The sequence below is a fragment of the Gobius niger genome, assembly GCF_951799975.1.
Source record: "Gobius niger genome assembly, chromosome: 20".
Taxonomy (NCBI): Eukaryota; Metazoa; Chordata; class Actinopteri; order Gobiiformes; family Gobiidae; genus Gobius; species Gobius niger.
In genome coordinates, this window is record NC_136871.1 from 11,184,786 (window position 1) to 11,198,529 (window position 13,744).

At 39.4% G+C, this 13,744-nt stretch overlaps 1 protein-coding gene across 1 annotated transcript; it reads right to left on the reverse strand.

Moving 5' to 3' along the window:
- Nucleotides 1-989: 989 nt before the first annotated feature.
- prkcdb (protein kinase C, delta b) lies at nt 990-12,592 on the reverse strand. The gene is made up of 16 exons (XM_079579258.1): nt 12,463-12,592; nt 12,005-12,277; nt 8,809-8,977; nt 7,432-7,463; nt 6,883-6,968; nt 6,411-6,540; nt 6,215-6,315; nt 6,035-6,125; nt 5,804-5,916; nt 5,551-5,724; nt 4,703-4,794; nt 4,561-4,623; nt 4,351-4,489; nt 4,057-4,245; nt 3,360-3,488; nt 990-2,133 (listed from the first exon to the last, which is right to left on the reverse strand). Exons 1-16 carry the CDS (start codon nt 12,569-12,571, stop codon nt 1,975-1,977), a joined length of 2,049 nt encoding a protein of 682 aa, XP_079435384.1. The 5' UTR covers nt 12,572-12,592; the 3' UTR covers nt 990-1,974.
- Nucleotides 12,593-13,744: the final 1,152 nt, after the last annotated feature.

The following is a 13,744-nucleotide window of genomic DNA, read 5'->3' on the forward strand; positions in this document are numbered from 1 at the left end:
CACACAATAAATTATCTCACATCCAGGCAGATTCAGAAGACGAGCGATCATAAAAGAAAAATGCTTGTTTTGACGGATTTTGCGCAAGGCAAATGTCTGTGGGCATCGTATTCCACAGAGAGGAACGATCAACACTTAAATCTGCAACATATTTGCACATAAAATCGACCTACTTTTTCAAATCGGTTTGTAAGGTCGATTTAAAAACAATATGTAAAACATTTGTAAAACAAATAGAGGAAGATAATCTGTTTAACGGCCTATTACTCTAAAGAACCCATTGTGAGCACATGGAGCGACATTTATTCTTAAGAAAAGACGCGAATAGGGCGGAGAAAACCACTGGAAAATCAAGGACCGTCTTACGACGAGCTGCGACTTTGTTCGTACAACGCCTGTGCACAGCTGGCCAATGCCTCAAACAACCATACTTCACAAACCTTTGTGTGATACAAAGTAATGCCTCATTTATATTGCGTTCTCCTCCAAAATGGACCAGACCGTCTTCCGAGTCGGAAATAAAGCACGCGTACTCAGATTTGTGCTTGAGTTTGCATCCTCTTTGTGCCACAGCACATGAGATTTTACACAGTTTAAGTTTAGTACTGCCGACGAAAGATACAATCTCAATGGGGAGGAGTAGGAGTAAGTAGTTTTTTGCTGTGGTTGATGTTTGTTTTTATTACTTAACAGCCTATAGCCAAAAGAGAGGAGAAGGAGGACAGGTCATAGCGGTGTGCGCACTGCAGGACTGTCTTTCCATCTTTCGCGTGATCATACAAACTGCACACTAGATGGCACTGAATCCCAAAAGGCCAACGCCAAAATAATTGCTGAAGTGAACCATGAAGGCATCTGAAACAATCCCTGCTGTACAAACAACAGAGTAATCCATTCTGTTTTACACATGACAGTATTTATTTATAATATGTAAAATAGAGATAAAAGTTAATTACGCTAAAAGGAATATACAGCATAACTGCTGTTAAAATGTCCCGATTCAAGTTCAATTTCAATGCTTCAGATAATGCAGTTCTTCACAATACGAACCAACTCATTCTACAGTTTGATAAACGACAAAAATAAATACATGAGAAAACCCACTCATTGGCAATATTGTAACCTTTTGAAGTGTTTCGTTGACTCCACAAAATCTAGTCTTGTCAAGAGGCATTAGTATAGAGTTGGAAACATGAAGAAAAAGAACTTAAGGGAATCATAACTTTTACTGTTTCTAACCATAAATATTCAATGATAGTTAAAACAAATATAAAAATTACCAATCTCTTATCGCAGAACTTAAAATCACGAGTTATTGCTAGTTTTTCCTGATTTTTGATTGGCTGTAAATGGTCAGGTTCCATTTCAGCAGCACTCTCTAAATTTACTGTGACATTTCAAAAGCAGAATGGTAATTACTGCAAACAAAGACAATACAAAGTCCAACCGTACCAATGAGCTTACACCTTTGCCTTGTTAATTAAACAAATACAGTACATGTTCTGATTTAAGATAATTTGCAATTAAATATATATATAAAAGAAATATTGATATTCAGCATTTAATATCAACACTGGTTACATTGAATCCCTTACTTCCTAAGATTTTACACACAACAGGATTACTTCACATGAACGTCCAGTACAGGTTTGTTTAGTCCCTTAAAAATGGAAACCAGAATATACATACACATTTCCACAAGTTCACCAGGTAAAGAGGTAATTCAAAAGCTCTGTGAACTGGTGTTGTGCCACTCAGTGACTGTCCTTAGAGGTGGGAATCCTGGCCTCATCTGGAGTCACATTCAATGTTTGCTCGTTCAAACTCTCATAAACATCATTAAGTCATAAAGGCAGAAAAGGTTTGCAGCACAGTCGGCCTACACATTCACCATTTACCAAAAAAAAAAAAAAACATTATCGAATAGGAGCAGACATCGTGACACAACACCAGAGCGTGCGTATTATTAGTTCATCATTTGCTCATCATTTGCTCGAGTTTGGGGTTGACAAAGGAGAAGCCGGCAAACGCAGCCTGGTCCATGGAGTCGATGAGGTTCTTGTCTGCGTGCGACAGGCGTGGCTTCTCGCTCAAGAACTCCCGGTCAAAGTTGCTGCAGTCACTGGGGGACTTCTGTTGCCACAAGTCATAAATCACAGTTAGAACTCCAGAAGGTTTACAGGCCGCTTTTTACTATTTGTTATGTAGCAATCTGATGAAAAACAATACAAATCTGTTTTCTATAGGTAAAAATGATATACATTAATTTCTAGGGCTGGGACCGATCCGCTTTAGTGGCGATACAATACATATTACGATACTAAGGGGCGATATAAAAAAGGAAACAGTCATGAGTAAAAAAACAAATGCTTTGATACAGCATCGATACTTGGTAATGCAGGCGTATTGCAATATATTGCAAAATATGTATTGTCCCAGACGAATGAATTACCCACAACATATTAACAGTAAACATACTATGTTTTTGGAGAAAAGAAAATTTAATTCTGGCTCTCAATCATAGTTGTGCTGTTTTTGAACATTCGTAAAGTTTGTGGTGAATACAAAAAGGTACAGCCTCTGCACATTAAGCGTGAATGTAGAGGTACTGTATTGTAAACATATAACAGATAAACATTTTCAGTGTAAGACTCCACCAGGTTTTTTTGTTCCACCAGTGGTCTACATCCATTGATTTATGTAATCAGATGCTGTTTGTATAATGTTTATATTATGTATATATTTTATCTACATTTTCTAAGGCCTGTTTGATGTGCATTAATGGATTGATCATTTTTGGCACAGTGTCCCTTTAAAGGGACTAGATGCAAGTTGGTCATTTTATACTCACTATTGCCACCTCAGGTCTTACGCGTAACTGCAGCTTCTATATTAAGCTCGGGCATTACGGCACTTCGGACCCGAAGTCACAACTTTTTTGAGTGACAGTGCAGGATTTTAGAGGCAATTGTGGTGAACAGGTCTAAAGCTCATTCTACACATTAGGACATTGCTGGAACATGTAGGGGGAGGAAAATGCATAATTTTAACATTTTTAAACTCTGTATAGTCCCTTTAAGAGGGGACAGTCACACCCTACTTAAGACTGGTCACCTGGAGCTCTTCAGCAATTTGCCTGATGAAGGTCTCAGGACTGAAACGTTAACCTATTCCTAATAAACTATTTTTGCAAGGTTGGCAGTGTGCGGGAAGTATTATTTTTGCTCAGTGTAAGACTTCAACATAACAACTTAGATACTTACAGAGGTTGTGTATGTATGAGAGCATTGAGAACTTTCTAAATCCACTTTAACTTAAATGTGTCCACTAATACTATACAGGCTACAGCAGAAACGTACCACTTTGGGCTTGAAAGGGGGATCCACTTGTCGCCTCTCGAGTGCCGTCCAATTGACAGTTTTGAAGAATTGGTGCGAACGGATGTCACCCACCACACCTAACCTCCGAGTGGGATCTCGCTCAAACAGCTGAGGAAAAAGGAGCATTTCAGGCATTAAACACAAAAGGCATGTCCATATATTACAATGTAAAATATTAATACAAACAATATATTATCTATTATTCAATGAAAATGTGTGCTATTTTTTGTGTGAATACTGAACATACAGTTGTGTTCAAAAGTTTACATACCCTGGCAGAATCTTTGAATAATGATAATCATAATAAAAGAAAAAAAGTACCATAATGATCCTGGTCCAAAGTTTTGCGTTTTGCCCCCTTTAGCATGAATGACAGCTTGGAGTTTTTTGTGGTAGTTGTGGAGAAGGTTCTGTATATAATCTTGTGCTAAAGCGGCCCATTCTTCTTGATCATAAACATTTTTTGTACTTTCTCTTTAGATTATGATTTAAAAAGGAACAAACTCAATTTTTTGACCACAAACGGCTTCACACAACCACTAACTATGAGTGAAAAAAACCTATTGTGTCATCTTTCATATTCTGAATTGACTTTTCCATTGTCTACATATTCATAGCTGTGCACCGTTATCGATAAGCATGTGCATGGTATAATTTATAAATATACAGCAATTACCAGTTCAAGCAGGCTTTTGGCTTCCTTTGTGATCCAGCGTGGATAGTGGGGAGTGTCAGTACGAATGGATTCAAACAATTCGTCCTCGTCATCGCCTTGGAAAGGGGACTGACCAATGAGCATCTCGTACACCAGGACACCGAAAGACCACCAGTCCACTGAGAAGGTGTACTTCTGTCCCAACAAGATCTGATAATAAACAGCTATGTTAGCAAGGAAGGATGACAGCATTTCCATTTATCCATGGCTTTTCTTTTCACCACTGCTGATGGGGATAATGCAATGCAGTTGTACCTCAGGTGCAATGTAGTCTGGTGTTCCACAAAACGTTGTTGCCCTGACATCTCCAAACACGTTTTCTCGGCACATGCCAAAGTCTGCAATTTTTATGTGTCCATCTTTGTCCAGCATCACGTTGTCGAGCTTCAGATCCCTGTTAGGTATTATTATAAGTCATTCTAATAACGGCAGCAAAGTTGCATCGAGGCATGGAAATGAAATTACCTGTAGATTATTCCTTTCGTGTGGAGGAACTGCAATCCAACAGTTATCTCAGCACCATAAAAACTGAAGATAAACATTTAGTAACAATTAGTTAATCATCACTATAACTGTGGTATTGGAGGAAGCATTTATTCAGACTCACGTGGCCCTGTTGAGATCAAAGCGGCCTTTGTCTTGGATGTGGAACATCAGGTCGCCTCCGTTCAGGTACTCCATTACGAAGAACAGGTGTTCCTATGACACACCACTGTCAGTTCTATGTCATAAATGTCTTTCATAATGCCATTTATCTTCTTTACTCCTCAAATCAGTCCCTTGGAAATTAATTGTTTTGTTTTTAACTTTCATTGGAGCAAAAACTAATGTCAAATTGTATTTAATTTATTATGTAAGATGTCAGTTATAGAAGATGAATTGCAATAGCAAACAGCATAGATGGTGAATACAAGCATTGGCATTAACCCGTTTTTAGCCCCTGCATTTCTAAAGTACTACATGTAAATTGTAGCAACTCATCTTAATAGTTAGTCTAGAGCCTTGGGATGATACAAAGTAAATTAGCTGCAAAATTATCAAGCACCACAAGTTTGTGCCACATTCAAGGTGAGAAATGGGTAGAGACACAGTTATTGGTCACTATATTACAGAACATAGGTTAGCATAGCACAGGTTAGCCATTCACTACAACTGTAAACACGGAGATTGATTTACAGTTGCATAAAGAAACCTACACTGTTACCAAGCAGTAAACTCAGGGTTAGACTCACTTTGCTTTCCCCTCTTTATGCTCAAAGCCAGCTTGCACAATTCAGAGACAAAACGTTCACAGACATACAGTAATATTGAGCAGATAGTTGTCATGTAATTTTGACCCTAATACTTCCTTTGCACTTACATTTTTGTACCGACTAAATAATGCATGATCTGTAAACAGTTGGGAATGCCAGTGCAATGCTTCTGCTTTCATACTGTAGAGAAAAAAGAGCTCACCTTGGACTGGAAGGTAGAGTAGAGGTGAGTGAGGAAAGGGTTCTCCCAGGCCAAGGCCAGGACTCTCTTCTCCACCATCGTGCACTCCACATCATCATCCATCAGCACCACATCCTTCTTCAGTACCTTCACTGCAAAGTACTGATTTTTGCCCTTCAGCTCAGCCAGCAGCACCTGAATCGCCAAATCCACAGTTATTACTGTTATTAAACTCTAGCCAGGTGTAGAGTTGGGTAGAGGATTGTGCACAGACCTTTCCGAAGCTGCCTTTTCCGAGTACTTTGTGAAACGTCAGCTGGTTCAGAGACAGGCGAGACCCCGGGGTAGTTGTTGGAGTGGGACGTTGCTCCTGGGCCTTGCCGTTGTCTGCACAAAAGATTTTTTCATGAATAATAATAAAAAAAAAAACCAATTACCCATCACATAGATTCATTTGTTTTAATAGTACAGTTCATCGTTTAACTGTGTGACTGCCACCACTCACCATTAGGGACTGGCGTTAAGTCCTTGAAGCCTTGGTAAATGCCAGTGTCGGGTCCATTTGGATCAGGTTTTTTAACTGATGCGTCTTTTTTCTGTTTTAAAGGAATACGAAAAAAATCTCAAACAGCTTTGTTACACGTTTACTATTTTGTTTTAACAGTAGCATATTAAAAGTACGAACCAAACTGATGTGCGAGAGAGCTTCTGCGAGTAATTTCTGATTGACGCCACATAGATTGGCCACTTTCTTCTGACAGTTACTATGCACATTCATGGCACATTCTGCATAACAAAATGGGTCAAATGACACAAATTAAAGCAGTCGATTGAGAAAATGTTCGGTTTCTGACAATAATGCAAGAACGCACAACAATCACCTTCACATTTAAGGCCTTGTTTGTACAGCCCCCAGAGTAGACTGCCACAGTGGTCACAGAAAGTGGGGCTTCTGTAGTTGTGGAATTTGAAGCGGTGAGGCATGTCAATCTTAAAGCGCTCTTTCTGGAACTGCACAGGAAATGTTTAGGGTAATTTAAAGTCACAGATACTACTAACAGATACAGTAACAATGCATGATATTTTTATTTTTTTTATTTGTATGTCTTGTATGTCTTGTCTTTGTGTTTGTTTGTCTTGTCTTTGTCTTGTCCTGTCTTAGTCTGGAAGCATCTTTCTGTGAAATGAATTGTGATTTTGGTATTGTTGTGTTATTTATGTTTTTGTTTTATTCAATGTATACTGTGACTGTGTCTATGTCTGAGGTGAATGAATGAATAAAAAACAAAACAAAAAAAACAATGCATGATATTAGCTTGATGTGTAAGCATTTTAGAAGTAGTTTCCGCTCACCATTGTCTCCCGACTGTTGGCTGCTGTCCCAGTGCACCTTGCAATCACCAAGGCGGTGCATTTTTTGTGGATCGCTGCATTGCATTCTGGATTGAAATTAAATAACATCAAAACACCATCCGTAAATTCCATACAGAGATCAGGATAGGGTGACCAGATGTCCCAGTTTACCCGGGACAGTCCCAGTTTTGACTCATTTGTCCCACATCCCAATAGATTTGTCCAAAACCACTGATTTGTACCCGTCTCAATTAGAATCTGTCCCAGTTGTATATAGTCCCCAAAATAACACGCTTGAATGTTTTTGGCCCATGTGAATATCAATTACCAAGTATAAACCATTTAAAAATCTCACTTCTAGCTTCTCCTCAATGCAGGTGCATGTCATGAGACGTTGACAGTTTTATTATTCAGCATAGGAAAAAGCTGAAGATTTGGAACCGCTGCAGCATAATCCTGAATTGCGTCCCAGTTTATAATTGGAAAATCTGGTCACCCTAGATTACGATGAAAACCATATGTTGATGAATATATTAAAAAAGAACTTACGTCTGCATTTATATCCCTGCTTGTTAAGTCCCCTGTGTAAAGAAAAGAGAGATATTATGCAAAACAAACTAGTCAATTTCCTGTTGTTTTTATCAATAGCTATATTAAGCTTGTTTAGCCCAATATCGCAAGTTGCCTCACAGGGCTGAACCAAACACTGAAACTGTATGTGTCTGTTTGTCAATAAAAGTTGCTGTAGGGAAATAACAGTGTTCTTGATGCTTTTTCACAATGTCTTACACTTTTGAATTCCCTCTCTCCAAAAATCTGTTATAATGAAAGTATTTCAAGAGTATAATGTATCCACACAGACCAGGAATATTGTTATCGCTATCAAATAAATCATAGCACTTGAAGTCCATCTGACTGAGAATGAAATAATTTAGCAAAAAACAAACAAAAATAAAAGGTAACTTATAATCATGGCAAGGCACGTCAAGGCATGTTTATTTGTTCTGCGCCCATCAATCATGCACAAGCTTTGTTTTGGTCACAATTTTGGATTTTGTTTTGGCACGATTTGATGAGTCAACAAATTACATTACATTATTAAAATTACACGCGATCAAATGATGAGGAAAAAATAAAATAAAATAAAATAAAATACTTTAAATACACATCATTAAAATGAAATCTGGTTACCATGAGCATCAATCAATAAATGAATCAATCTGTTATTACTATACTGCTCATGAATAGATATGGGCAATGTTATATATCAATCAAACACTTATATTATGTACAATATAAATACTGTGCGGGTTGTGATGATGATGATTTTATAATGAACAGTAATACATATAATATATATAATATATTGGTGATATATTGTGTGTAGGAATGAATAGTTTTACACTTGTTATAAAGGGTAGCATTTTGTGAATGTTGACTTAATGTAATGCATTGCAACTTATTGTTTTATTACTACAAGCTACCAAGGACTAAACTAAGCAAGTTCTGCAACCACATTGTTTAAATAATTTAGAATATATGAATGGGGTGGGAGTAAATAAGTTTGTCTTCTTCCCACTCCTTTTCGAGTAAAATGTTATTTATTTTATTTTGTTGGCCAATTATAGCGGCAAAGGAAGTATGTTGTATGTAAAGGTAAAGATCTTGGACAGATATGGCATGTACCTTTGTCTCTGTATTTGTTCTTGAACACTGTTTGTGTAGTTTTGTTTATATGGCTCTAAATAAAATGTTCAATTCAATTCAATGATTTAATAAAATATTGTAATTGAATGTTAACGTTTTTTCCTCATAGCGTGCGGCCGCAGCAGGTAACCTCCCGGTCAGCTGCCATGGAGACGGGGTTTGGTCGAACTCAAGTTTAAAATTCAAGAGAAAATCACTGAAGAAGCAGCGCGATCTCACCAGAGGAACTCCCTGCACACAGAGCAGAAGGTTGGCTGATTGAAGAAAGTCGCCATGAACTCGTGGCTCTTGATGTCGTGAACTTTGGGCTGTTTGAAGGCGCCTCTCCTTCTATTAAGGGTCGTGAGTCCATCCTCAGGACTGACTTTCATCGAAGGCCTGGCAGGACCTGAGGAAAAAGTAAAGTGTACAACTTAAAACATCTATTTACTTAAAAGGGACACTGCGCAACATTTTGGATTATACTGTTGCCAGCACTTCCAAACATGCTCCTAATGACCAGCGAGACACAGAAAATGCTGTTTTTGCTGTGGGTAATCAAAGAATGGATGTGTATGAGGACCCAACTCTTTTTTAAATCTCACATTTGGCTGCCTTTAACGTCAGTTGGAGGCGTCCCCACTCTCAGTAAGTTAAGTAAAGTTAAAGTCATGTCTTAGGCAAGGTGAGCTGCTCAGAGCAAACACACGTTGGTTCATTTACGTTCATTTCAGTACATTATAACGATATAAATCTGAAATAAAGTTAATTCTTGTATTTTACCATATTTGGGCGGCACAGTGGCACAGCGGTTAGTGCTTATGCCTCACGGCCAGAAGGGCTCGAGTTCAATCCCCGGGCTGGGCCTTTCTGTGTGGAGCTCGCAAGTTCTCCCCGTGTCTGCATACCCCTTACCACTAAATCCTCCAGCCTGGCTCCACATCTAGGGACGGGACAATAATGAAATTTGGGTTCACAATTATCTTGTATATGGTACAAAAAATCACTGAAACTGCAGACATAATGGAGATTTGGTAATTATTAAATATTCCTCTTCATTGTTTGCTGTAAATGTCATATTGAGGGAGACATAAAGTAAGTATTTATTTATATATTTAAAGGGGCTGGATTCAAGTTTGCCATTTTATACTCACTACTGCCACCTCAGGCCATATGTGTAACTGCACCTTCTATATTAAGCTCGTGCATGACGGCAATTCGGGCCGAAGTGACACATTTTTGAGTGACCGTACAGGATTTTAGAGGCAGTTGTGGTGAACAGGTCTGAGCTCATTCTACACATTAGGACATTGTTGGAACATGTAGGGGGAGGAAAATACATAATTTTAACATTTTTAAACTCCCTATAGTCCCTTTAAGTAACATTTTGGACTATACTGTTGTTATCAAGACAAACCGTGCAGGCAATGAGCAGCTTGACACACAGTGGGTAATCAAAGAATGGATTTGGATGCGGAACTAACCTACTGAAATCTTAAAGGGGCTAGATGCCCCCCCCCCCCATCTTATTCTCACTACTGCCACCTCAGGTCATACGTGTAACTGCACCTTCTATATTAAGCTCGTGCATGACGGCAATTCGTACCCGAATTAACACCGTTTTGAGTGACAGTGCAGGATTTTAGAGGCAGTTGTGGTGAACAGTTCTGAGCTCATTCTACACATTAGGACATTGTTGGAACATGTAGGGGAAGGAAAATACATAATTTTGACATTTTTAAACTCCGTATAGTCCCTTTAAATACTGCTGACTTTAGTCACATCTCCATGGAGACGTACCCACTCCCGGTAAAGTTACCGGCACTGGCTGTCTCATGGATTTAGCGATTATCTTCTAGCACGATAATCACAATGACGAAAAATGTGGCGATCGATTAATTGCCTCATTTTGTATTGCGATTAACGATATTGTTTATCGTCCTATCCCTATCCACATCTGGAGATGGGTCTCCGAGCGCCGGCCCACGCTGGCTGCTCACTGCTTCTACATGTTGCCCCAGCACCATTGAGGATGAATCAAATGCAGAGAACGAATTTCCCTACGGGGATTAATAAAGTAACCATAACCTTATTGGGTGAAATGCTACGTGGTGTGGCTTTAGCAATTTTTAATCAGTGACAGGCATAGTGGTAAGCAGGAATTCTTATTAGCATCTTTTTCCCCGACTAGCCGCTTTTTTCTTTTCCAAATATTTGCAGCCAATTGATGTTTTTACTTGCCACAGTTTAATTAGTTATGCCACTATCTCTGCTTAAGAATGCAAAAGAAGGCATGCTAATTTCCAACCAGTAACATATCCAGATGCTGGGTGTTTATGTTGGGCCTTGAAAGAGAGTGAAATCTAAAAACTAAAACAAGACAATAAACATCCTAGTGACATAACAGTTGAAGGTTGAAACAAAGAAATGTACACAAATGAGTAATAATCTACAGAGACGGCCAAAGATCATTTACGGAATACAGCAGAGAAGGCGCGAGTAAGTAAACAGCGGACACTGCGCCAAGAGATTAAGGGTGCGAGTGGGTGGCTGATGGGACAGAAGCCTTAAAGAGACATTTAACAGAAGGAAACGAGGGGACAGATAATTTAGAAAGAGATAATAAGCTATTCCTCTGCAGCAGACCTTTTTGTTTGGTTAGGGGAGGGCAGCTTAAAGTAGTACCAATTGAGGATTAAATAAGTAAAAGGTTTGTAAATGATTTGCCCGTGGTCATGATGGTGACTTTGCTTGTAGTGAAGTGCAACTAAAACATGTCTAAATGTAATCTTTACAGTGGGTTATTGTAAGTAGATAAGACTGGTCCAACAGCCAATCGGAACAAAAAATGTGGTTCAACACTGTCACCATGGAAAGCCAGCAGAGGGTGCAAATAAACCAGTAAAGTTTTCAAAAACAACTCAAGTAATGGGTGGATGGTGCAGTCTGAGGAACTCTCTGCAGGCAGTGTCTTGTTACTGCCACTTTCACTGTCCCTGGTGGTCTAGTGGTTAGGATTCGGCGCTCTCACCGCCGCGGCCCGGGTTCGATTCCCGGTCAGGGAACATATTTTGGACCTCTATGTTAACCTTTTCGCCATCTGTAGCACTGTGTTTGTATGTCAGTCCCTCTCTGTGATTAAAGGCCATTGGTGGATGAATGAGTGTGAATGGGTGACTGGTTCCTTGCAGTAAAACACTTTGAGCCAAATGAAGGTAGAGAAGCGGTATACCTCATTTTTTTTCTATTAGTGGAAAGAAATTTGCATTATGTAAACTCAGACATTTCAGGGAAAAACACTGCGCATCTAATTATAAAGCAATTAGAAAGTGACCCTGCAAGCTGTGAATCACACCTAGAAACTCCTCCCTGTTTGTTATATAAAAACAAATCAGGTATAGGGCCTTTACGTAACTAATGAACTATGTGATTTTACCAGTATCGCCATCCTCCAGGAAGTATTGCACTGCCATCTGCACTCGTCCTGAAGGGGCAAGGTCAATCCAGAACTCGGCACGTCCGCTGGTTTTGGATTTCTTACAGCGTTCGGCCAGAACAGACACGCCCACTGTGGCGTTGGCCAGAGGTTCCTCCTGGTTCTTCATTAGCAGAATTTCAAAGACACGGCCATCATAAACGTGAGCGTCAAAAGTAGATTTCCAGTCTGGAAACATTGTGGGCTTTCTCTGGAGAAGAGTCTTCCCTCGCTCTAAAAAAATAAATAAATAAAGAGTAATTACCATCCAAAGATATACAACAAATGTAAGCATAACAGTTTCAGTGTTTTAACTTCAGTCCGATTTCCATGATTACGATACAAATTTGATACCAGAGTTTGGTCAATGGTATCCAAAGTATCAACACTTTGGCCCATCCATTTGCTTCTGTCCATACCTGTATTGACAGACTCCTTCATCTTGACAGCACAAATGAGAGGCTCTTGTACAGGTTCCAAAGCGCCTATGTCATAGGCGTTGAAGCCGATTCGCAGGAACGGTGCCATGGTGACCGCTCACCCAAGCCTCCTGTAACACACAGAGCGTCATTATGAAGTTTGATTGCATAAGGAACAGATAAAAAACAAGAAGGAAGAAGCGTCGGACACCCTGATGAGGGACCAGTGCGGAAGTGCAACACTCAACACTGGAAAATACCCACAGAAATAGGGGAATTGAGATGAGTGGCAACTGGTGACTTCCATTTGAGAACCAGAATGAATGACTAATAATGTTACTGTTATAAGTTTGTGTTATTTAATGATCCTTTATTCTGTTTCAACTTTCCTTTAGTGTAGTCCTCACTAAAATAAACATATGTATTTATCCTAGCTGTTTTGTAATGCATATGACAACTATCACAGAGGACAGGTTCTACAGACTGTGTTACAACTTAAAAAGGTTCACGTTAGTCAGGTTGACATAGTAAGTTGATTTAATCTTAAAATCCACCAGAATTCCTTAAAGAATTTCCATGCTGAGAAAGTTAATCTCCGGTGGCTTTTGTGCTAAACCTAATCTTGACAAAACGTCACTTTAACAATAAGTATCATATTCCATGTGACATGTTCTGCCTTGAAGCCGTAAAAACAAGAACAAACACGGAAACTAGGGCTGATTACTGATTTTGTAATGTTGATTTGTCCTACTAATTGATTTATAATGCGATAGTGAGGAGCAGCGATATGCAAGATCTTTTACGAAGTCTATTAAGAGCAACAAGTAACAAAATAATTTCTCCATTGTGAGATCAATAAAGGCTCATCTTATCTTGGCAAATAAATTAGTTGCCAATTATATATACAAAAGTAAATAAAGTATAAATCTGATTAATTGGTTCAGCAGTGTCAGAAGTGATGTGGTCGCTATATCGGACTGTTGTGGTGAAGAGGGAGTTGAGTTGGGGGGCAATGCTTTCGGAATACCGATCGATCTACGCTGAAATGAGTTTCCTTTTGCAGGGTGGCTTCGAGATCGGGTGAGGAGCTCAGTTACTCGGGAGGAGCTCGGAATAGAGTCGCTGCTCCTTCAAGTCAAAAGGAGCCAGCTGAGGTGGCTCGGGCATCTGTTTCGGATGCCTCCTGGTCGGTTCCCTCGGGAGGTTTTTCTAGCATGTCCTATTGGGACAAGGCCTCATGGAAGTCTATGTCTCTGAGCTGGCCGGGTGTCACCTCGGTGTC